Source organism: Mobula birostris, chromosome 3, assembly GCF_030028105.1.
Source record: "Mobula birostris isolate sMobBir1 chromosome 3, sMobBir1.hap1, whole genome shotgun sequence".
Taxonomy (NCBI): domain Eukaryota; kingdom Metazoa; phylum Chordata; class Chondrichthyes; order Myliobatiformes; family Myliobatidae; genus Mobula; species Mobula birostris.
In genome coordinates, this window is record NC_092372.1 from 1324908 (window position 1) to 1351035 (window position 26128).

The 26128-nt window shown below is 43.7% G+C and overlaps 1 protein-coding gene across 2 annotated transcripts in view; it reads right to left on the bottom strand.

Annotated features, from left to right (window-relative positions):
- LOC140194846 (NACHT, LRR and PYD domains-containing protein 3-like) overlaps positions 1 to 26128 on the bottom strand; it is a 106321-nt gene that overhangs the window by 16171 nt on the left and 64022 nt on the right. For both annotated transcript variants that reach the window (XM_072252122.1, XM_072252121.1), the window contains exons 6-7: positions 8550 to 8721; positions 8390 to 8455 (exon numbers count right to left, since the gene is read on the bottom strand). In XM_072252122.1, the coding sequence (XP_072108223.1) occupies positions 8390 to 8455; positions 8550 to 8721 (238 nt within the window). The remainder of the gene's footprint in view (positions 1 to 8389; positions 8456 to 8549; positions 8722 to 26128) is intronic.

Sequence of the window (26128 nt, forward strand, 5' to 3'; positions counted from 1 at the left end):
GAGCAGTTTGTGGAAGTCGGCAATTTTCTTCGGCAGTTGAACAGGGCAGGACTGCGCAAGCACGTGTAAGTCGGACCATAAGGCAGCGGGAGTATTTAGAAGAGAGCAGATTAATGGAGCGGGTGACATTGTAGTGGGTGACAGATTAGAGGGAGACAGAGTAGGAAGGCTTTGGCTCCTGAGGCTTCGGTGAGCAGAGGCTGAGAAAGAGCTTCACTCTAAGTGAGGTAAGTCCGGGTAAGTTCCTTTAATAAATCGAATTACTGTAAGAGTAGGTAATGGAGGCAGCAATTAGGGCAGTCGAATGCTCCGTTTGCAGGACGTGGGAAGTCAGGGCGAGTACAGTCGTCCCTGATGACTACACCTGTGAAAGGTGCATCCAGCTGCAGCTCCTGACAAACAGGGTTAGGGAACTGGAGCTGGAGCTGGATGAACTTCGGATCATTCAGGAGGCAGAGGCAGAAATAGAGAGGAGTTTCAGGGAGATAGTCACCCCTATGAGTCAGGAGACAGGTAGCTGGGTGACTGTCAGGAGAGGGAAGGAGAATAGACAGAATGAGCAGAGCACCCCTGTGACCGTTCCCATCAATAGTAAGTACATCGTTTTGGATACTGTTGATGGGGTCGACCTACCAGGGACAAGCTGCAGTAGTTGCCTCTCTGGCACTGAGACTGGACCCTCAGCTCAGAAGGGAAGGAGGGAAAAGAGGAGAGCAGTAGTGATAGGGGATTTGATAGTTAGGGGGACAGATAAAAGGTTCTGTGGAAGAGATCGAGAATCCCGGATGGGTCTGTTCGCTCCCTGGTGCCAGGGTCCGTGATATCTTGGATCGAGTTTTCGGAATTCTCAAGAGGGAGGGTGAGCAGCCGGATGTTGTGGTCCACGTAGGGGCCAATGACATGGGTAGGAAGAGTGACGAGGTCCTGAAAGGTGAGTTTAGGGAGTTAGGTGCCAAGTTAAAGGACAGGACCTCCAGGATAGCAATCCCAGGATTGCTACCAGTGCCACGTGCAGGCGGGTTTAGAAATAATAAGATAGCGCAGATCAACACGTGGCTGAAGACATGGTGCAGGAGGGAGGGCTTCAGATTTATAGATAATTGGGCAGTTTTCCAGGGAAGGTGGGACCTGTTCCAGCGGAACGGTTTACATCTGAACTGGAGGGGGACAAATATTCTCGCAGGGAGGTTTGCTAGAGAGGCTCTGGTGGATTTAAACTAGATATGACGGGGGAGGGGAACTAGAATGTAGGAACAGATGTAGGGAAGAAGGAAGAAAAAGAAAATAGTAAAGTTGTTTGCACTGTTAGTGATAAACAGAGAGTAACAGATGGAAAATTTCTTAAATGCATTTTTTAATGCTAGGAGCACTATAAGAAAGGTGGATGAGCTGATACCTAGAAGTATGATATGGTAGCTATTAGTGAAACATGGTTGCAGGAGGGGTGTCATTGGAAACTAAATATTCCTGGATTTAATTGCTTCAGGTCTGCTAGAATTGGAGGAATAAGAGGGGGAGATGTCACATTGCTTGTCAGAGAAAATATTACAGTGGTGCTCTGGCAGGATAGATTAGAGGGCTTGTCTGGGGAGGCTATTTGGGTGGAATTGAGGAATGGGAAAGGCGTAGTAACTCTTATGGGTGCGTATTATAGACCATCAAATGGGGAGCGAGAATTGGAGGAGCAAATTTGAAAGGAGATAGCAGATATTTGTAGTAAGCATGAAGTTGTGATTGTGGGAGTTTGTAATTTTCCACACATAGACTGGGAAGCCCATACTGTAAAAGGTCTGGATGGTTTGGAGTTTATATAATGTGTGCAGGATAGTTTTTTTGCAGCAATACATAGAGGTACCAACGAGAGAAGGGGCAGTGTTGGATCTCCTGTTAGGGAATGAGATAGGCCAGGTGGTTTGTGTTGGGGAGCACTTCGGGTCCAGTGATCACAATGCTATTAGTTTCAATATAATTATGGAGAAGGATAGGGCTGGACTCAGGATTGAGATTTTTGATTCGAGAAAGGCTAACTTTGAGGAGATGTGGAAGGATTTAGGAGGAGTGGATTGGGACAATTTCTTTTATGGGAAGAATGTAATAGAGAAATGGAGGTCATTTAAAGGTGAAATTTTGAGAGTACAGAATCTTTATGTTCCTGTTAGGTTGAAAGGAAAGGTTAAAAGTTTGAGAGAACCATGGTTTTCAAGGCTTATTGGAAACTTGGTTCGGAAAAAGAGAGATATCTACAATAAATATAAGCAGCATGCGCTAAATGAGGTGCTTGAGGAATAGAAAGAATGTAAAAAGAATCTTAAGAAAGAAATTAGAAAAAGCTAAAAGAAGATACAAGGTTGCTTTGGCAAGTAAGGTGAACATAAATCCTAAGGGTTTCTACCGTTATATTAATAGCAAAAAGATAGTGAGGGATAAAATTGGTCCTTTAGAGAATCAGAGTGGACAGCTATGTGAGGAGCCAAAACAAATGGGGGAGATTCTGAACAATTTCTTTTCTTTGGTATTCACTAAGGAGAAGGATATTGAATTGTGTAAGATAAGGGAAAGAGGTAGGTAAGTTATGGAAGCTATGATGATTAAAGAAGAGGAAGTACTGGTGCTTTTAAGGAATATAAAATTGGATAATTCTGCGGGTCTGGACAAGATATTCCCTAGGACCTTGAGGGAAGTTAATGTAGAAATAGCAGCGGCTCTGACAGAAATATTTCAAATGCCATTAGAAACGGGGATGGTGCCGGAGGATTAGCACATTGCTCATGTTGTTCCATTGTTTAAAAAGGGTTCTAAGAGTAAACCTAGCAATTATCAGCCTGTGAGTTTGATGTCAGTGGTGAGTAAATTAACAGAAAGTATTCTTAGAGATAGTATATATAATTATCTGGATAGACAGGGACTGATTAGGAACAGTCAACATGGATTTGTGCGTGGAAGGTCATGTTTGACAAATATTACTGAATTTTTTGAAGAGGTTACTAGGAAAGTTGACGAGGGTAAAGCGGTGGATGTTGTCTATATGGACTTCAGTAAGGCCTTTGACAAGGCCCCACAAGGAAGGTTGGTTAGGAAGGTTCAATCGTTAGGTATTAATATTGATGTAGGAAAATGAATTCAGCAGTGGGAGATGCCAGAGAGTGGTGGTGGATAACTGTTTGTCAGATTGGAGGCTGGTGACTAGCGGTGTGCCTCAGGGATCTGTACTGGGTCCAATGTTGTTTGTCATATACATTATTGATCTGGATGATGGGGTGGTAAATTGGATGAGTAAGTATGCAGATGATACCAAGATAGGTGGAGTTGTGGATAATCAAGTAGGTTTTCAAAGCTTGCAGAGAGATTTAGGCCAGTTAGAAGAGTGGGCCGAAAGATGGCAGATGGAGTTTAATGATGATAATATGAGCATGCTACATTTTGGGAGGACTAATCAAAATAGGACATACATGGTAAATGGTAGGGCATTGAAGAATGCAGTAGAACAAAGGGATCTAGGAATAATGGTGCATAATTCCTTGAAGGTGGAATCTCATGTGGATAGGGTGGTGAAGAAAGCTTTTGGTATGCTGGCCTTTATAAATCAGACAATTGAGTATAGGAGTTGGAATGAAATGTTGAAATTGTACAAGGCATTGGTGAGGCCAAATCTGGAGTATTGTGTACAGCTTTGGTCACCAAATTATAGGAAAGATGTCAACAAAATAGAGAGGGTACAGAGAAGATTTACTAGAATCTTACCTGGGTTTCATCACATGAGTTACAGAGAAAGATTGAACAAGTTGAGGCTATAAGGCTAGAACTTGCGGGTGTGAATTGGGAAGATGTTTTTGCAGGGAAATTTACTATGGACATGTGGTCGATGTTTAGAGATCTCTTGCGGGATGTAAGGGATAAATTTGTCCCGGTGAGGAAGATAAAGAATGTTAGGGTGAAGGAACCATGGGTGACAAGTGAGGTGGAAAATCTAGTCAGGTGGAAGAAGGCAGCATACATGAGGTTTAGGAAGCAAGGATCAGATGGGTCTATTGAGGAATATAGGCAAGCAAGAAAGGAGCTTAAGAAGGGGCTGAGAAGAGCAAGAAGGGGGCATGAGAAGGCTTGGCGAGTAGGGTAAAGGAAAACCCCAAGGCATTCTTCAATTATGTGAAGAACAAAAGGATGGCAGGAGTGAAGGTAGGACCGATTAGAGATAAAGATGGGAAGATGTGCCTGGAGGCTGTGGAAGTGAGCGAGGTCCTCAATGAATACTTCTCTTTGGTATTCACCAATGAGAGGGAACTTCATGATGGTGAGGACAATATGAGTGAGGTTGATGTTCTGGGGCATGTTGATATTAAGGGAGAGGAGGTGTTGGAGTTGCTAAAATACATTAGGACAGATAAGTCCCCGGGGCCTGACGGAATATTCCCCAGGCTGCTCCACGAGGCGAGAGAAGAGATTGCTGAGCCTCTGGCTAGGATCTTTCTGTCCTCGTTGTCCACGGGAATGGTACCGGAGGATTGGAGGGAGGCGAATGTTGTTCCCTTGTTCAAAAAAGGTAGTAGGGATAGTCCGGGTAATTATAGACCAGTGAGCCTTAAAGCTGTTGGAAAAGATTCTTAGAGATAGGATCTCAGGGCATTTAAAGAATCATGGTCTGATCAGGGACAGTCAGCATGGCTTGGTGAAGGGCAGATCGCGTCTAGCAAGCCTGACAGAGTTCTTTGAGGAGATAACCAGGCATATAGATGAGGGTAGTGCAGTGGATGTGATCTATATGGATTTTAGTAAGGCATTTGACAAGGTTCCACGCGGTAGGATTATTCAGAAAGTCAGAAGGCATGGGATCCAGGGAAGTTTGGCCAGGTGGATTCAGAATTGGCTTGCCTGCAGAAGGCAGAGGGTGGTGGTGGAGGGAGTACATTCAGATTGGAGGATTGTGACTAGTGGTATCCCACAAGGATCTGTTCTGGGACCTCTACTTTTCGTGATTTTTATTAACGACCTGGATGTAGGGGTAGAAGGGTGGATTGGCAAGTTTGCAGACAACACAAAGGTTGGTGGTGTTGTAGATAGTGTAGAGGATTGTCAAAGATTGCAGAGAGACATTGATAGGATGCAGAAGTGGGCTGAGAAGTGGCAGATGGAGTTCAAACTCCAAGGCAGAGTACAAAGTAAATGGCAGGATACTTGATAGTGTGGAGGAGCAGAGGGACCTGGGGGTGCATGTCCACAGATCCCTCAAAGTTGCCTCACAGGTGGATAGGGTAGTTAAGAAAGCTTATGGGGTGTTAGCTTTCATAAGTCGAGGGATAGAGTTTAAGAGTCGCGATGTAATGATGCAGCTCTATAAAACTCTGGTTAGGCCACACTTGGAGTACTGTGTCCATTTCTGGTCACCTCACTATAGGAAGGATGTGGAAGCATTGGAAAGGGTACAGAGGAGATTTACCAGGATGCTGCCTGGCTTAGAAAGTATGCATTATGATCAGAGCTTAAGGGAGCTAGGGCTTTACTCTTTGGAGAGGAGGAGGATGAGAGGAGACATGATAGAGGTGTACAAGATAATAAGAGGAATAGATAGAGTGGATAGCCAGCACCTCTTCCCTAAGGCACCACTGCTCAATACAAGAGGACATGGCTTTAAGGTAAGGGGTGGGAAGTTGAAGGGGGATATTAGAGGAAGGTTTTTTACTCAGAGAGTGGTTGGTGCGTGGAATGCACTGCCTGAGTCAGTGGTGGAGGCAGATACACTAGTGAAGTTTAAGAGATTACTAGACAGGTATATGGAGGAATCTAAGTTGGGGGCTTATATGGGAGGCAGGGTTTGAGGGTCGGCACAACATTGTGGGCCGAAGGGCCTGTACTGTGCTGTACTATTCTATGTTCTATTTTCTACGTTCTATAAGTTGGGTCTTTATTCACTGGGACGTAGAAGGTTGAGGGGGGACTTGATAGAGGTACTTAAAATTATGAGGGGGATAGATAGATTTGATGTGGATAGGCTTTTTCCATTGAGAGTGGGGGAGATTCAAACAAGAGGACATGAGTTGAGAGTTAAAGGGCAAAAGTTAGGGGTAACATGAGGGGGAACTTCTTTACTCAGAGAGTGGTAGCTTTGTGGAACGAGCTTCCAGTAAAAGTGGTTGAGGCAGGTTCGATGTTGTCATTTTAAGTTAAATTGGATAGATATATGGACAGGAAGGGAATGGAGGGTTATGGGCTGAGTGCAGGTCGGTGAGACTAGGTGAGAGTAAGAGTTTGGCACGGACTAGAAGGGCCGAGATGGCCTGTTTCCATGCTGTAATTGTTATATGGTTATATGGTTTATTGATTTATGCATTTGTTTGTTAGCTTGTTTTGTTCATAGAATTGTGTGTACCGGGAATGTACTGCCTGGATGGTTACTCAGGCAACTATGATAGTCGTGTTGAAGGTGCTCCTAGATATGCACATGAATGCAAAGGATATGATCAATATAAGAGAGGGTATTAGGGGTTTGCTTTTGTTTAACTACAGATATAAAGAGATGTAAAATCAGTCAGCTGCACCATGTGTGCCAGTTTCACCATGTGTGCCAGCTGTACCATGCATGCCAGCTGCACCATGCATGCCAGCTGCAGTACTATCCAAATATCTTCACAGAATTATGCCTCACAAAGTCGCCGACCGTCATGAAAGATCGCAATCACTCAGCACATGCCATCTCGTGATTGTTACCGTCAGCAACGGGACGGGGTACAGAAGCCTGGAGCACACACTCAATGATTCTGAAACAGCTTCTTCCCCTAAGCCATCCGATTCCTAAATGGACATTGAAACCATGCACACTACCTCGCTTCTTTGTCAGATTTCTGTTGTTGCATTATCTTTAATTGAACTATTCAGTTATATTTGTGATTCAGTTGGATTTGTGAAAGGAAAATCATGTCTGATGAATCTCATAGAATTTTTTGAGGATGTAACTAGTAGAGTGGATAGGGGAGAACCAGTGGATGTGGTATATTTGGACTTCAAAAGGCTTTTGACAAGGTCCCACACAGGAGATTAGTGTGCAAACTTAAAGCACACGGTATTGGGGGTAAGGTATTGGTGTGGGTGGAGAATTGGTTAGCAGACAGGAAGCAAAGAGTGGGAATAAACGGGACCTTTTCAGAATGGCAGGCGATGACTAGTGGGGTACCGCAAGGCTCAGTGCTGGGACCCCAGTTGTTTACAATATATATTAATGACTTGGATGAGGGAATTAAATGCAGCATCTCCAAGTTTGCAGATGACACGAAGCTGGGTGGCAGTGTTAGCTGTGAGGAGGATGCTAAGAGGATGCACGGTGACTTGGATAGGTTGGGTGAGTGGGCAAATTCATGGCAGATGCAATTTAATGTGGATAAATGTGAGGTTATCCACTTTGGTGGCAAAAATAGGAAAACAGATTATTATCTGAATGGTGGCCGATTAGGAAAAGGGGAGGTGCAACGAGACCTGGGTGTCATTATACACCAGTCATTGAAAGTGGGCATGCAGGTACAGCAGGCGGTGAAAAAGGCGAATGGTATGCTGGCATTTATAGCGAGAGGATTCGAGTACAGGAGCAGGGAGGTACTACTGCAGTTGTACAAGGCCTTGGTGAGACCACACCTGGAGTATTGTGTGCAGTTTTGGTCCCCTAATCTGAGGAAAGACATCCTTGCCATAGAGGGAGTACAAAGAAGGTTCACCAGATTGATTCCTGGGATGGCAGGACTTTCATATGAAGAAAGACTGGATGAACTGGGCTTGTACTCGTTGGAATTTAGAAGATTGAGGGGGGATCTGATTGAAACGTATAAGATCCTAAAGGGATTGGACAGGCTAGATGCAGGAAGATTGTTCCCGATGTTGGGGAAGTCCAGAACGAGGAGCCACAGTTTGAGGATAGAGGGGAAGCCATTTAGGACCGAGATTAGGAAAAACTTCTTCACACAGAGAGTGGTGAATCTGTGGAATTCTCTGCCACAGGAAACAGTTAAGGCCAGTTCATTGGCTATATTTAAGAGGGAGTTAGATATGGCCCTTGTGGCTACGGGGGTCAGGGGGTATGGAGGGAAGGCTGGGGCGGGGTTCTGAGTTGGATGATCAGCCATGATCATAATAAATGGCGGTGCAGGCTTGAAGGGCCGAATGGCCTACTCCTGCACCTATTTTCTATGTTTCTATGTTTCTATATATTTAACTGTAGGGTATTTACTGTCACTCATTATTTCTTTATTATCATGCGTTGCATTATACTGCTGCCACTATATTAACAATTCTCATGACATATTCTGGCGGTATTAAACGTGATTCTGATTAATTTTGATTCCCAGGTTCTGCTAAGCCACAGTCTAACATTTGAGGTGTGGTTTGAACTGAGCATTCCATCACTCACCTTTCAGTTTGGTGGGTAACTCACATAACCCTCGGGCGAAGTTCATGTATTCCTGTGGATCAGGGCCTGTTTAAATCAAAAGCTTTCATGAAAACAGACTTAATATAATTAAAACTGTCTATTTCAATGTGACTGTGTCCAGTGTGTGGCTTTCACATACCGAGCTCCTGTATTTCCTTCAGTATTTTGTCCAACTCCGGTAACTCAGTCCTCATTTGCAGAAAGGATTCCCACATCATCCTCCGGGTCCGCGAGCCTTTCCCCATCACCAAACTGAGGAAGAGTGCAGAACTCTCTGTTCGGTTTCTCTTCTCTGTCAGTTCAGTGACTTTCTAGAAAAGAGAAGCAATGAATTTATTGTGGCAGACAGAAAAGATAGAGCATGTGGAGGAAAGTACATGTTCATTGTGCCGGAAGCTCCGGACCAGATGCAGTCACTGGGCAGCCGTCTCAGACAGTAAACCTCCAGATTCTCTCATTAACTGAAGGAAAGTCTAAATCAATACAGTGTAAGAATACGGCTTTACTGACATTCCGCAGTAGATGCAACGTGATTAATTTCGTCGACCTTTCAACGTGCAACATTACAGCAACAGTATGTGACAACAAGAACGCAAGGCAAGGGAGAGTGAAACAGTTGGAAAATCGATGACAACCATCACTGAATCATGGCTGAAAGGAAATGATAGTTGTGTGCTTACAACCAAGGATACATATTGTATCGAAATGTTAGGCAGATAGGTGGTGGGTTTAGATTGACTCTGCTGGGAAATAAAAACTTAGAAAGAGGTGACATCGGATTGGACTATTTTGAAACCTTGCAGGTGGGTAGAAAGTACAAAGGTAAAATGACCAGGATGGAAACTATATACAGGCCTCTGAGCTGTAGCTAGGATGTGGGTTACAAATTACAACGGGAGATAGAAAATGCATGCAAAAAGATCAATGTTAAAATAGTCATGGTGGATTTCAATCTGCAGGTAGCTTTGGAAAATTAGTTTGGTGCTGATTTCCAAGAGGGGGATTTTTAGTATGCCTATGACATGCATTTTAAAGCAACTTGTGATTGAGGCTACTATGGGAAAGGTGGATCTATACTCTGAGTTGTTAGTTATACCGTATTTGATTCGGGAGCTTAAGGTGGTCATAATATGATAGAGCACACCCTGCAGTTTGAGAGGTAGAATGTTAAGTTCGATGTATCGTGGATAAATGGAATTAAAAAGGTGTGGGAGAGGAGCTGGCCAAAGATAATTTTGAATATGACAGGGCTGATGGCAGGGCAGGAATGCTTGGAGTTTCTTGGAGCGCTTCTGGAGTCTTTGGAGAGATCATCCCAAAGATGAAGATTTGTTTGAAAGGGAGGGTGAGCATCCATGGCTGGTGAGTATAATAATAATGGCCCCGTCTGTCTAAGTAGACAACGGATGTGCCCGGTTTAGGACTCAATTGGGTGTGGAACAGCGTCGGCTGTGGCTGAATAAGCCGATTCTTGAGCGGCAGTCCGGGCACAGACCTGGGCAATGAATATGGAGATCATGGGCTGCCCAAACATCAAGATCCCCCTCTCGGCCTCGTGGATGTTGTCCAAAGGAATGCAAAGCAGTACATTTGTCATCAGCTTGGCTGCAGGAGCTGCCGGGAGGTGACGTGATATATCATCCAACCGCCTTAGGGGCTCCACTCTGGATTTGTGTAGGGTTTACTTCTTAGCTTTCTCTTCTCCCGAAGATACCCACAAGGCAGTGGGATCCGTAACCCTGGATAGGGGCCGATACCGGGTACTGTCAGCCAGAGCCAGCTGAGCCCAGCCCTCGTGGCTGGCGAGTAAGCCAGCAAAAACCACAGGAAAGGGCATAGAATACAGCAAAAGCAATGGAAAGCTGGAGGATGTTGAAGCCTTTAGAAATCAACTGAAGGCAACAAAAAACCCGCAAGGAGAAAACATGAAACTTGCAGGTAAGCTTGCTAATAATATAAAGGTGTTTTTCAAAATGCTCTTCAGATATGTAAAGAGTGAAACCGAGGGTATTGTAGGTACCGGACTGCTAGGAAATGTGGATGGTGTGGTAGTAACGGGGGACAAGGAATTGGTAGAAGATATTAGTACAGCAAGTACTTTGCATCAGTTTTATTTGTAGAAGACATTAGAAATGTACCAGAAACTTGTGAATGTCTGGGTGGGGGGTGGGGGGGGTGGCGCAGAAGTAATGTAATTTCAGTTATTAAGGAGAAGATCCTTGGGAAGCAGAAGGTACTAAAGATTGACGTGTCACGTGGTCCAGATGGACTACACCATATTGGCTCTGCAAGAGGTAGCTGAAGAATCATTGTGGAGGTATTCGTAATGACCGTTCCAGAATCAATAGATTTTGGAATCATTCTGGATGGCTGGAAATTTTAAATTTTACTTCACACCTTAAGAAAGGAAGGAGACAGAAGAAAGGAAACAATAGGCAATTAACCTAGTTAATGATTAGGAAGATGCTTGGAGTCAATTATTGACGATAAGGATTCGGGGTATTTGGAGGCATATAACAAAATAGGCCAAAATCTATTAGGGGGGAATCTTGACTAACAAATCTATTGGAAATATTTGAGGGAATAGAAAGCAGGATCGACATAGAAGAGTCGGTATAGATTGTTTACTTGGCTTTTCATGGGACCTTCGTATAGGTGCCACACATGAGGCTGCTTGACAAGATTAAAAACCAGTCGTGTAACAGGAAGGATACTGGCGTGGATACAGAGTCCATGTTTATTCCGAATTAGACATTTGGCTGACTGAAAGGAAGGGAAGAGTGGGAATAAAGAGGGTCTTTCCTTCTTGGATGCCATTGACTAGTTATGTTCTGCAGGGGTAGGTTCTGGGACGGCTTCTTCTCGCATTGTACGTCAATGATTTTGTCCACAGAATGATGGCTTTATGGCCAAGTTTGTGGAAAATGCGAAGGTAAATTGAGGATCAGAAAGCATTGAGAATGTTGGGAGTTCATAAAAGCAAAAGAACAGATTGAAAAAATGGACAAAGCAGTGCCAGTTAGTAGACAGTATAGGGAGGTATATGGGCATGCAATTCTGTAGAAGTAATGATGACGCAGACTATTCAAATTTGGGAGAAACTTCAGAATTCAGAGTTGCAAAGGGTCTTGGGAGACTTAGTACAGGGGTCTCTATTGATTGAGCCGGTGTTGAGAATGGCAAGCACAGAGTTAGCAATTATTTTTGGAGGATTAGAATATAAGACAAATGTTGTAATATTTTGGTATTGGTCAAACCTCACTTTTGTATTGTGATCAGTGTTGGTAGCCTTATCTGTGAAAAGATATGATGCTATTGGAGAATGTCCAGAGGAGAATCAAGAGAATGAACCCTGGAATAAAAGGGTTAATTTATGAGGAGCAGTGGGTGACCCTGTGCCTGTACTCGGTAGAGGTTAGAAGGACAAGGGTGAATGTCATTGAAACTGACGGAATGTTGAAAGATGTAGATAGAATAGATAAGAGAGGTTGTTGACTATAATAGGGACGTTTACTGTAACGGGGATTCTTGAACTGGAAGACACAGCCAGCAAGGGTCGTTTAGAACAGATGAGGAGGAACTTCCTTAGCTGGAGGTAGCGAATCTGTAGCATTTATTGGCACAGACAGCTGTGGGTATCGAGTAATTGGGTCTATTTAAAGTAGAGGTGAGTAGGTCTGCAATGTTTACCGGGAGAAAGCAGGATAATGGGGTTGAGAGAGATAATAAATCAGTAATGATGGAATGGAGGACAGGCCGAATGGCCCATTTATGCTTCTATGCTTTCTGGTCTTATGATTGACATGTGAAAACAACACAATGTCCATGCGACTGTCTCGGGATTCAGATATTTACTGCCTGTCACGAATGCTCTAGAATTGTGTCACTTCCTCAATGCAGAATGGGTTTCCTGATCAGCCGGGGAATTCTAAATTAAACATCTTTAACTATATTATCTTACCATGGATTGAAGGTCATTGATAATGCAACTACAAAATGGATGGGTCTTAGAAATTGTTCTGAGAACAAAAAACTGCTGTGATATTCTGGAGTTCAAATGATTGATCTCCAAGGTAGGTTATCAAAAGAGAAATGGAAAGATGTTCCATAATAGGAATAATGGACAATAATCATGGAACGAATCAGCATAATTTCTTGAGGTTCCACTGCACTGGAAAATAATCCCAGTTTCACTACAACTAGGTCTGAGGAGTTACAGTTGTGAAAGGGATTTAAAGATGTAATTTCCATACTACTAAATTTGAAGACTTCAGATGATGAATTTATAGATGAACATACATATTTACAGATGACTCCTCTTTACTGAACAGCGGATTTTAGATAACACCTGTCTATTATAGACAGTTCCACTGAGTCCCAATGAGAACAGAGTCACTCACAGGTGTAAATCATTTAATATTCTAATACCACTCATGGCTGGACAGTTCAGATCTTGGATATGACCATCAGTGTTTGTGAGGTCCATGGACACTGGCCTGAAATACCATGTTCATGTCTATCTTTAGGTACGTATTCAGCAAGTCAACAGTTTTCTTTTTTTTTTGGTTTGTCCTTTATCTGCCCTTTTAGGGCAACCTAGTGATTTCTGGTGTCATGAGTTGTCAGATTCCTGTATGGTAGATCGTGTCTTAAAGAGTTTTTCAAGGATCTCACCAGGAAATGTTGATGAGGTCTCGGAAGTGGATGTGGTCCACCTGGGCTTTAGCACACATTCGGACCAGATATCACTTCATTCGGATATCGCCCATGCATGAAGAGGGAGGCATTGAAGCGGGTCAATATTTCACAAGCTTTAATGTTAACAAAGTTAGAAGGAAAGGAAAACAATAAACGCTACATCAAACAGGCCGTTAACAATTACTCTCAAATGGAAAAAGAAGCCAACACCGTGGCTGAAAGGAATAGCTAAATACATATAAAAAGGAAAACAATGAAAACTGGTAGACTTCAGAGACAGTTGACTCGACTGCCCAATTTCTCATGCAAGACCGAATGCAAGCAGGCAGCGAACCGATGCTGTGCTTCCGCAAAAAGAATAGAGTTAAATACCATCACAATGAAATAATACTTCGTTGACACGTGCATATTCACGAGCGCAATTGCTGTATCTGCTCAGCTGCCGAATCCGTGATTGTAACAGGAACCACTTCCCTCGGCTCCTGAGGCGCAGAAGACCTCTGTGCGTCAGAAGTCCTGGATGAGCGACTTGTCCATGTTCTTCGCCGGGGTCCAAGTACATTCTTCTGGACCATACCCTTCCCAGTCCACAACGTACTGAACTTTACACGTACCGGGCGAGATACCAGGAGGTGACATAGTCCATCTACCAACCAGCAAGAATGGAGAAGTGGGGTGACTGCGCCGTGGAAGAGGTAGCAAACAGTTTAAGCTGGGAGACATGGAATACTCGATGAATCTTCAGTGATGCTGGTAGATGCAATCTATATGAAACATTGCTGCCTGCCTTTTCCGATTCAAACAGTCCCACATCGCTCGTTGCTAATTTGTGGCTCTCGTCTGCCAGGGGAAGATCCCTTGATGACAACAATACTGCCTGTCCTGGGACATAGATGGCCACTGCCATTGTATTTTTATAAACTCCTGGGTCCGGTGCATTACTGGATCTCCAGCCAGACGAGTTGTATGTCCTCTTTTAGACACGTTAGGCGCTCCGCATCAGGGACAAACAGCCATCAGGAAATTCAGCCGCCCGGGCTTGTGTCCGACTGTTAGGCGGTCCTCATCTCCGCCTCTATCCTTCAGATCACCGTTGGAACAATACATGAGCAAGGGAGAATGGGCTCTGTATCGGAATTGTCCTCAGATCCGTGGAACTGTCGGGAGAGAGTGTCGGCCTCAGTATTCTTGCTGCCGGAAGGATAGGTGAGGATGGAATTGAACTGTGCGAAGAAGAGAGTCCACTCACCTTGTAGATAGATGAGTTTCTTTGCATCCTAAATTTAGGGGAGATCCTTGCTATGTATGTAGACCAAGAAAGGATGTTCTGCCCCCTCCAGGCAGTGTCGGCATTACTCCCTGACAGCCAAAATTTCCCGGTTTCAACATCGGAGTTTCTCTGAGCCGCAGTCAAGCGAAGAAAAAGAAATATCCAAGAGTGGAGCCCGCTATCCGCAGAAGAGCTCTGAGAGGGGACAGTTCCAATGCCGACAATGGCTCTGAATGATTGTGATGTGCCTGGTGAGTGCATTTATGGGAGACGTGATAGAGCCGAAATTCCGGAAGGAGCGGCGATAAAAGTTCGCAACCCCCATGAAGTGCCGCACTTGTTTGACTGTATATGGTCTTGGAAACTCTATAATTGTCTGATCTTTATTCTGGTCTTTTTGAACAGTGGATGCGTTAAGTATATAGCCCAAAAAATGACTAAGAAACTTACATGTTTTACATAGAAACATACATAGAAAATAGGTGCAGGCGTACAGGCTGTTTGCAAGAAGTTCTATGTGCACCCTCCGGAAATGCGAGATGTGTTCCCGATGAAAGCGGCAGAAGATAAGGATGACAACTAAATATACAAATGTAAGCTGTTTCATCATGTCCCTGAGTATTGTTAACTGAGGCCTGGAATACAGCGGGTTTGTTGGCCACACAAAAAGGCATTGCCAGATACTCATAGTGGCCATTAGAGGTGTTAACAACTGTTTTCCACTCATCTCCTTCTTCCCTGCGAACTAGATTGTAAGCATTGCGCAGATCAGTTTTGGAAAACATTGTTGCTCCCTGGAGATGTTCAAACGCAGAGGCCAGCAGGGGAAGAGGGTAGCGGTTCTTCATAGTGTTGTTATTCAGGGGCCGATAATTGATGCAGGGACGGAACTTGTCATCTTTCCTGCTCCCAGTGAAGACTGATTCTGCCGGCGAGGTTGACGGACGCATAAACCCCGTGGCCAATGCCTCCCGGACGTATTCCTCTATGGTTACCGTTTCAGGACGGAAGAGTGAAAAGCGCCAGCCCTGGAAAGGGCCAGTGCCGGGTAGCAGGTCTACGGCACAGTTGTGTGGCCGGTGTGGGGGTACGGAAGTAGCCTTCTTTTTTCACTGAGGAACTCAAGAAGTTACGCATATTTATTCCCAGACAGGTCCACATCTTTAGCTGACACAGGAGAGGATTCATGGAACGGAGCTTGAGCTGACTGGTGGACAGGGATGCTGGTCCCCACTCTTGGAGTGCGTTCAGAGACCAGTCGATTCGTAGTTTATGCCGGGATTACCAGTGGAGACGAACCACCAGTGGCTGTTCAGGCGATTCAACCAGATAGTTCTTCACGATGGTCGCCTTCGGGCACAAGTTTGCGGGGTTCGACAGAATGATGGCAGTGGCTGAAGCGCGGATGACGACCGTCCAGTCCCTTGTCGTTGGTCTGAGATGTCTATGAGACTCACGGCTGCAGCAGAGTCGATAAACTCCTTGCGGTCATGGGTCCAACACCCCCACGATAAGGCAGCAGCTAGTATTACATAATTAGAGAAGGTTTATGAAATTCATAAACGACTCGTCAGGACTTCCCTCCCTACTGACGGGTACCCTCTTTTACTGGACGGTTGGGACATGCCACCTGCAGATGTCCTGTACAGCCACATTAAAGGCAGGAACCTGTTCCCCTACGCCTTCTTGTTCTTCCTGACACAGGCGCACGCGCCACGCATGCACAGGCGCCTCCGTTGGGTGCTGGGTTGTGACAGAGTGGGAGGACCGGGAATGCGGTGAAAGATGGTGATCAGAGAGAGCGTAGGAAGCTTGAAACATACTCTCCGTGCGCCACTCAGTTACCCATCGTCAACTCGAATAGCCAGGTTAGTCAGGTCATCCAGACTGTCCTACGCGTCTGTTCGGAACCCCTGTGTTCTGTCCACGCTGGAAAACAATGATATGGGATCACTCATTCTGACCCGCCTTGACTGTAAGAATGCAGAATTTGACTTCACAGGCTCTCACTGTCCCTTTGCTTTGGCGCAGTCCGGGAGTCAGTGGGCAGGTTCCTTCGCCCGTGCTGCAAAACCATCCCTTCACTCTGCAAAAAAATGTCGGAACGACTGGACTGCGGGGTATCCTTGTTACCGTAAAGCGCAGAACAGGCTGATTTGAGATCCATCTGGGAGTTTGACTCATGTACGACAGTCTTCGCGCATATCAATAAAACTAGCAAACTGGGCTTGAATGCCAGCTGACACTGGGTAATAAAGTACGTACAGCCATCAGGATCTTCCTGGTGGAGGAATACGGTTCCTGTTCGGACACGGCTGTCTGTCGGGTTTCGAATGCGTGAGTCAGTTCAGGTCCGACAGCGGGATTATTAGTAGCAGAAGACCTGCGAGATGCTGAGAATGAGACTGACGCGTACTGAGGTGCTGAATTGGCGAGAACGCTAATGGCTGGCAGATGACGCTGGCTGTCCGCACTAAGCTCGTGGACATCGTCCGTGAGACAGGATACCACAGGCAACTGACTCTGATTGTCTGTGGTGAGCGGTTGTATAGTTGCTGCGAGGGATGATACCTGTTCCTCCATATGAGTCTCACTTGTCGGCACGAGATTATCTCCCTCATTGCTTCTGTAACTTTGCTCAGAACAGATTCAATTGCCTCTAGCTTGTCCCCTATCTGATCAAGCAATCTCAGAGGCAAGGTCGGCAGCTGTCTCTCTGCTGGGTCCACCTCTGTGTATCGAGACTTGCTGTCAGTATCTTCGGATATGACCCAGGAGCGGAGAGAGAGAGAGAGAGACACTAGAACTGGTCAATAGTTCACAGACGTTAATGTGAACAGAGTTAGAGGGAAAGGAAAACAATAAACGCTAGGCCAAACAGGGCTGTTAACTAAATCTCTCAAATGGAACACCAAGCCAACAATCTGGAAGAAACGAATAATTGATTTCATTTCATTTTTAACATCTCTTTATTGATACTAAACATTCTACAGATTTAAAATGGTACAAGATTACAAGAAATTAATATATATATACAGTTAATAAAGCCACAAAAAACTTATCAAAAAATAATAATATGATAATAAAAAAAATATTTTTTATAAAGAAAAGAAGGAAAAAGAGAACCCTAAGTACTAAAAAAGGAAAAAAAAACAGTAACTGCAAGAGAAAGAAAAGGGAAAAAGAAGAAAAAAGAGAGAGGGAAAAAACCATTAGGAACCAGCTCCTGGAGCAATACGACTTACAAACAAAGAAAAAACGAATTATAAATAAAGAAAAAAAATCATCAACTGCCAATTCACATTTATATAAAATAAGATTGGAAGGGAACCATATAAATTAATTCAAATTAAATGACAATATTTGGCAAAAGAGCCCCATCTTCTCTCAAAATCAAATCGAGGATCAAAAGTTCTACTTCTAATTTTTTCCAAGCTAAGACATAACATTACTTGAGAAAACCATTGAATTAACATAGGTATCTTTCCATTTCAATAAAATAGCCCTTCCTGCCAAAATGTGACAAATGCAATTACATGTTGGTCTGAAGATGAAATACCCTGAATATGACGTGGAACTATTCCAAATAAGACAGTCAATGTATTAGGTTGTATATTAATTTTCAGAGCTTTAGAAATTGTAGAAAATAAAGATTTCCAAGAGGATTTTAATGAAGAACTTGACCAGAACATATGTGACAAAATGACTACTTCAGTTTTACACCTATCACAATAGTTATCTATGTTAGGAAATATTTTGGATAGTCTCTCCTTTGTTAAAACAGGAGCATTTAATGGAAACAATTCACTTCTATTTAAGTTGAGTTTATAGCCAGGAATTTTTCCAAAATCATTTGATGTTTCCAAAAGATTAGGAATAGATTCTTCAGGGTTCGAAATATACGCTAAAAGATCATCTGCGTAAAGAGAAATCTTATGTGTGGTCCCATTTATAGAGATACCGTGAATATTTTTAGTTTCAGGGAGTGTTATAGCCAAAGACTCCAGTACAAGATTAAATAATAAAGGACTTAATGGACATCCCTGTCTAGTTCCTCGTGAGAGTGAAAAAAGGAGACCTGAAATTATTAGTAATAACGGTAGAAATAGGATTCTTATAGATCATTTGAATCCACTTATTAAAATTATTACCAAAGCCAAATTTTCCTAATACATTAAACAAATATGTCCATTCAACTCCATCAAATGCCTTTTCTGTGTCAAGGGAAATAACACATTGGGATATCTTGGATAGTGATGAGTATATAATGTTCATCAATCTCCAAACATTGGAGGAAGAGTAACGGCCTTTAATAAAACATGTTTGATCCGTAGAGATGATTTTAGTTAAAATAGTTTCCAAATGGTTAGCCATTATCTTAGAAAGAATCTTTGCATCCACATTTAATAGCGAAATGTGTCTATATGATGAGCATTCAGTAGGATCTTTATCTTTCTTGAGGATTAAAAAAACAGAAGCTTCATAAAAAGGAGGTAAATTACCTTTCTTAAAAGATTCATGAAATATTTTCCAAGAGATAGAGAGAAAGTAATTTTTCAAATTTTTTGTACAATCCTACCGAATAACCATCAAGTCCAGGAGCTTTACCTGATTGCACTGACAACACAGCTTTCTGAATTTCATGCTCAGTAGTTGGACCATCAAGGATCTATTGATCTTCAACAGTAATTTGAGGAAATTTAATCTTATGTAAAAAAAACCCATCATTTTGGAGGAGTCTGCAGGAAATTGAGATTTATAAAGCTCGGAATAAAAGTCCTGAAAAATATTATTAATGTCTTCATGATTATTTACTATATCTCCATTATCTTTATGAATCTTTAAAATTTGTCTTTTAGCTCTCACTGCCCTTAATTGGGAAGCTAAGAGCCTATTATTTTTATCCCCAAATATATAAAACTGACTTTTTAATTTAAGCAAATATCTTTCAATAGGATAAGTTAATAATAAATAATATTGTGATTGTAATTCCACTCTTCTTTTATACAAATCAACGTTTGGAGAAATTGCACTGATGTTATCTAACTCTTTAATTTGTTTAGAAATCTAATCTAATTCCACATCCTTCCTATAGTGAGGTGACCAGAACTGGACACAGTACTCCAAGTGTGGCCTAACCAGTTTTATAGAGCTGCATCATTACATTGCGACTCTTAAACTCTGTCCCTCGACTTATGAAAGCTAACACCCCATAAGCTTTCTTAACTACCCTATCCACCTGTGAGGCAACTTTCAGTGATCTGTGGACATGTACCCCGAGATCCCTCTGCTCCTCCACACTACCAAGTATCCTGCCATTTACTTTGTACTCTGCCTTGGAGTTTGTCCTTCCAAAGTTTACCACCTCACACTTCTCCGGGTTGAACTCCATCTGCCACTCCTCAGCCCACTTCTGCATCCTATCAATGTCCCTCTGCAATCTTCGACAATCCTCTACACTATCTACAACACCACCAACCTTTGTGTCATCTGCAAACTTGCCAACCCACCCTTCTACCCCCACATCCAGGTCGTTAATAAAAATCACGAAAAGTAGAGGTCCCAGAACAGATCCTTGTGGGACACCACTAGTCACAATCTTCCAATCTGAATGTACTCCCTCCACCACCACCCCCTGCCTTCTGCAGGCAAGCCATTTCTGAATCCACCTGGCCAAACTTCCCTGGATCCCATGCCTTCTAGCTTTCTGAATAAGCCTACCATGTGGAACCTTGTCAAATGCCTTACTAAAATCCATATAGATCAAATCCACTGCACTACCCTCATCTATATGCCTGGTCACCTCCTCAAAGAACTCTATCAGGCTTGTTAGACACGATCTGCCCTTCACAAAGCCATGCTGACTGTCCCTGATCAGACCATGATTCTCTAAATGCCTATAGATCCTATCTCTAAGAATCTTTTCCAACAGCTTTCCCACCACAGACGTAAGACTCACTGGTCTATAATTACCCGGACTATCCCTACGACCTTTTTTGAACAAGATGACAACATTCACCTCCCTCCAATCCTCCGGTACCATTCCCGTGGGCAACGAGGACATAAAGATCCTAGCCAGAGGCTCAGCAATCTCTTCTCTCGCCTCATGGAGCAGCCTGGGGAATATTCTGTCAGGCCCCGGGGACTTATCTGTCCTAATGTATTTTAACAACTCCAACCCCTCCTCTCCCTTAATATCAACATGCTCCAGAACATCAACCTCGCTCATATTGTCATCACCATCATCAAGTTCCCTCTCATTGGTGAATACCAAAGAGAAGTATTCATTGAGGACCTCGCTCACTTCCACAGCCTCCAGGCACATCTTCCCACCTTTATCTCTAATCGGTCCTACCTTCACTCCTGTCATCCTTTTTTTCTTCACATAATTGAAGAATGCCTTGGGGTTTTCCTTTACCCTACGCACCATGGCCTTCTCATGCCCCCTTCTTGCTCTTCTCAGCCCCTTGTTAAGCTGCTTTCTTGCTTCCCTATATTCCTCAATAGACCCATCTGATCCTTGCTTCCTAAACCTCATGTATGCTGCCTTCTTCTACCTGACTAGATTTTTCACCTCACTTGTCACCCATGGTTCCTTCACCCTACCATTCTTTATCCTCCTCACCGGGACAAATTTATCCCTAACATCCCGCAAGAGATCTCTAAACATCGACCACATGTCCATAGTACATTTCCCTGCAAAAACATCATTCCAATTCACACCCGCAAGTTCTAGCCTTATAGCCTCATAATTTGCCTTTCCCCAATTAAAAATTTTCCTGTCCTCTCTGATTCTATCTTTTTCCATGATAATGCTAAAGGCCAGGGAGCGGTGGTCACTGTCCCCCAGATGCTCACCCACTGAGAGATCTGTGACCTGACCCAGTTCATTACCTAGTACTAGATCTAGTATGGCATTCCCTCTGGTCAGCCTGTCCACATACTGTGACAGGAATCCGTCCTGGACACACTTAACAAACTCTACCCCATCTAAACCCTTGGAACTAATCAGGTGCCAATCAATATTAGGGAAGTTAAAGTCACCCATGATAACAACCCTGTTGTTTTTGCACCTTTCCAAAATCTGCCTCCCAATCTGCTCCTCTGTATCTCTGCTGCTACCAGGGGGCCTATAGAATACCCCCAATAGAGTAACTGCTCCCTTCCTGTTCCAAACTTCCACCCATATTGACTCAAAAGAGGATCCTGCTACATTACCCACTCTTTCTGTAGCGGTAATAGTATCCCTGACCAGTAATGCCACCCCTCCTCCCCTTTTTCCGCCCTCCCTGTCCCTTTTAAAGTACTGAAATCCAGGAATATTGAGAATCCATTCCTGCCCTGGTGACAGCCAAGTCTCTGTAATGGCCACTGCATCATAATTCCATGTATGTATCCAAGCTCTCAGTTCATCACCTTTGTTCCTGATGCTTCTTGCGTTGAGGTACACACATTTCAGCCCTTCTACCTTACTGTCAATACACCGTTTATTCTGCTTCTCTTTCCTCAAAGCCTCTCTGTATGTTAGATTTGTCTTTACTCCATGCACTTCTTTCACTGCTCTATCGCTCTGGGTCCCATCCCCCTCGCAAATTGGTTTAAACCCTCCCAAACCACGCTAACAAACCTACCTGCAAGGATATTGCTCCCCCTCGAGTTCAGGTGCAACCCATCCAATCTGTACAGGTCCCACCTTCCCCAGAAGACATCCCAATGATCTAAAAATCTAAAAGCCTGCTCCCTGCACCAACTCCTCAGCCACGCATTCAACTGCCATCTCCTCCAATTCTTACCATCACTGTCACGTAGCACTGGCAGCAATCCTGAGAACGCCACCCTTGAGGTCCTGTTCTTCAGCCTTCTGCCTAGTTCCCGAAACCCACAATTCAGGACCTCATCCCTCTTCCTGCCTATGTCGTTGGTCCCAACATGTATCACGACTTCTGGTTGCTTTCCCTCTCGTACCAGGATGTCGTGCACCCGGTCAGAGACATCCTGGACCCTGGCACCCGGGAGGCAACAAACCATGTGGGTGTCCTTCTCACATCCACAAAATCTCCTGTCTGCTCCCCTGACTATAGAGTCTCCAATGACGACAGCTCTCCTATTCTCCGTCCCACCCTTCTGCACCACAGGGTCAGACTCAGTGCCGGAGGCCCTGCCACCGTGGCTCACACCTGGTCGGTCGTCCCCGCCAACAGTATCCAGGACGGTAAACTTATTATTCAGGGGAATGGCTACAGGGGTGCTCTGCACTACCTGTCTGCTCACCTTCGCTTTCCGCCCTCTGACTGTCACCCAATGACCTGCTTCTGACAGCCTAAGTGTGACTACCTCCCTGTAGCTCTCATCTATGACTGCCTCATTCTCCCTTATGAGTCGAAGGTCATCCAGCTGCTGCTCCAGATTCCTTACATGGTCTTCCAGATCGCCCAGCCGTATGCACTTCTGGCAGATGTGACCCTGCGGGAGAGGGGCGTTCCCCCAAGACTGCTACATCTCACATGAGAGGCACATCACCATCTCAGGAGACATTGTAAAAACTAACTGGGAACAAGTTCGTCCTCCGCCTCTTCTCGTCGAAGCCCCTCGAGTCAAAGCCTCAAAGCTCCACTCCTTCACTGGCCGCTTTCCACTGGCCACTTCGCTTGAGCTATCCCTCTATTTATCTGTCTGAGCTTTTCAAAATGTTTGGTCACCTGACCTCGACTGCCCGATCACTGCTTTCTGCTGAGTCTGAGCTATTCAAATCTTGATTGTTAAAACATTTAACTGTTTAAATATCATGAGACTTTATATCTAGAGAAAGTAATTAGATGCATGTTAGGATAAGGTAATTGAGAATGGCGGAGATAAACAACAATAATAATAATTTGTGTACGCTCCAGAATTCCATAATGGGGATAGAAAATGAGAAAAGAAAAAAGGAGAAAACCCACCCAACCTACAAGGCCCGGGAAGAAGTCGATATCAATCCACGCAAGCCCCAAAGACTGCATAAGAAGCAATTATAAACTCCACCTGCCTGAATAAAAGGTAAAAATGGAAAGAATAATCTCTGTCTCCCTCTTCTGGATATACAACTTATTACAGTCGGCATACGGCTCATTACAATTGCGTTGAAAACAACAGTTATTAGAAACGACCTTCAGTTTTGAAAGTACTTTCATAATATTAGATAAGGAAGAAAAACACGTCCAAAAAAATTCTTGAAATATTTGCTCAGGAGAAAAACAGTCGCCATCTTTAAATTATTAAATCTATCTTTAAAACGTAAAGAAACCCGAATAATTACTTAAAAATTCTTAGCAAAGGCATACAAAGAGAAAAAGCAATTAGTTCATTTAAATGCTACAAACAGAAAAAAATTCTAGATGGCTGAAAGTTATCTAGTCTCTTGACAGTTCCCACATTAATCTTCTGAAGTTAAAACCATCTAAACCAGTCTATAAGAGAGACAAAAGTACGTTTTAAGGCAAAGACTTTCTATACCCATCAAATCTTCCGACCTCATCACTCCTTACGTCACGAGACAATCAAACAATTGTAAATCATTTAAACTTCAGGCTTCAGACTCTTCAGGGAGAGAATTAATAAAACGCGATGCTTCGGCTGGGTCCTCAAAAATACGAACCCCAGAATTTTTGACAAAAAGCCTTAATTTAGCTGGATATTGAAGAGATGGATGCAACTGTCTTTGATGAGCTGTACGCATTACAGCAGTGAATCCAAAACATTTCTGAACAATTTCATGTGAATAATCTTCGAAAAAACGAATCTCAGAGCACTGAAATTTGAACAACCTGTTTCCTTGCAAGCTTAATAGTACGGTCTTTGTGTCTGAAACGAAGGAAGCGTACAGCGACATGCCTGTTTTTACTTTGATCCGAGAATTTTAAAGCACCAACCCTATGAGCCATTTCAATTTCTGGCGGTTCCACACAAGCCTCCAGAAATAAAGATTGAAACAATTTACCAAAATAGTCCAGTGTGTCGGCGGATTCCGATTCTCTTTTAATCCAACAATTCTAATATTGATCCGACGAGAGCGAGCCTCCAAATCCATGATCCATTGTTGAGCCTTTCCCAGACCAGAAGAAGTATCAGCAGCATTTCGACTCACCTCTTTAAGATCAAGGCTCAAAGAGTCGATTTTTTTCCTCCAAAGGGAGAAATCTTTCTTTTAGTTTGGTTAATCCAATAACGATATAGCTGATTTGAGACTCTGATCTATTTACCCAGGGTGGCTCCTCTGAAGTCTTGACAGCTTTTTTAGGTTTACCGTTGCCTGCTTCAGAATTTCTTTTGGTGCTTCTTGTGTTAGACACAATTATAACTGTCACTCTACAAAATCCAACTGAATAAAGTTAAAATTTCAAAATTTGAGTCAGAAAAGGGAGAAATTAAAGGCGGACAGAAAGAAACTGTGTCTTACATGTCCACAGGCGGAAGGCGGAGTCCGAATAATTGAATACAAAACGTCTACCGCTAGTCTGCAGAGTCAGTTTACTAGACAGACCAACTTCTGAAGCAAGACCGAATGCAAGCAGGCATCGAAACATTGCTGTGCTTTGCTCAGGTCTCGACAAGCAGTATGATGAAAAGAATGGAGTTAAATGCCAACACAATGAAATAATAATGAAATGACACTTGCATTTCGACGAGCGCAATGGCCGATTCTTCTGTATGCCGATCCTTGGTTATGACATAATAAGTTCAGTTACTCAGCATTCAGGATGAGGTAGTCAATTGGAATAGGCACTGCCTTCCTGGAAGAAGCCAAGGAGGTGTAGTAGATAATTAAGTCTCTGACTGTCGGCCTGTAACTATTGGAGTGTCGCAGGGATCGATCGGTGCTGGGCCTATCGGTCTTTATTATCTATATCAATGATCTGGATAACAATATGGTTAATTGGATCAGCAAATTTACAGATGATACCAAAACTGGAAGTTTAGTGAACAGCGAGGAACGCTATCATGGCTTGCAGCTGACCAGCTGGAAAATGGGCTGAAAAATAGCAGATGCAATTCAATGCAGACACGTGTCAAGTGTTGCCCCATGGTAGAACCATACAGGGTAGATCTTGCACCGTGAACACAAAATAATCTGCAGATGCTGGGATCAAAGCAGCACTAACAACACGCTGGAGGAACTCAGCAGGTCGGGCAGCATCCGTGGAAATGCTCAGTCAACGTTTCGGGCCAGAACCCTTCGTCAGGACTATAGAGGGAGGGGGCAGAGGCCATATAAAGAAGGTGGGGGGAGGGTGGGAAGGAGAAGGCTGGTAGATACCATGTGAAAAACCAGTAAGGGGAAAGATAAAGGGGTGGGGGAGGGGAAGCAGGGAGGTGATAGGCAGGAAAGGTGAAGCAGGAATAGGGGAAAACACAATGGGTAATAGAAGGAGGCGGAACCATGAGGGAGGTGATAGGCAGCTGGGGGAGGGGGCAGAGTGACATAGGGATAGAGGAAGGAAGGGCGAGGGAATTACCGGAAGTTGGAGAATTCTATGTTCATACCAAGGAGCTGGAGACTACCTAGATGGTATATGAGGTGTTGATCATATCCCTTGGTAATTACCGATAATTACAGCAGGTGCAAGAAGAAAAGGGTACGCTGAACCTGTAGTTTCCAGTGCTCCCCACCTGAACAGGCTTTTACAGCTGAAACCAGATCTGCTGGAGACAAGCCAGAAATATAATTCCCAGAGTCAGATATAAATTCTAGAACGTGCAGGCGATTATCACTA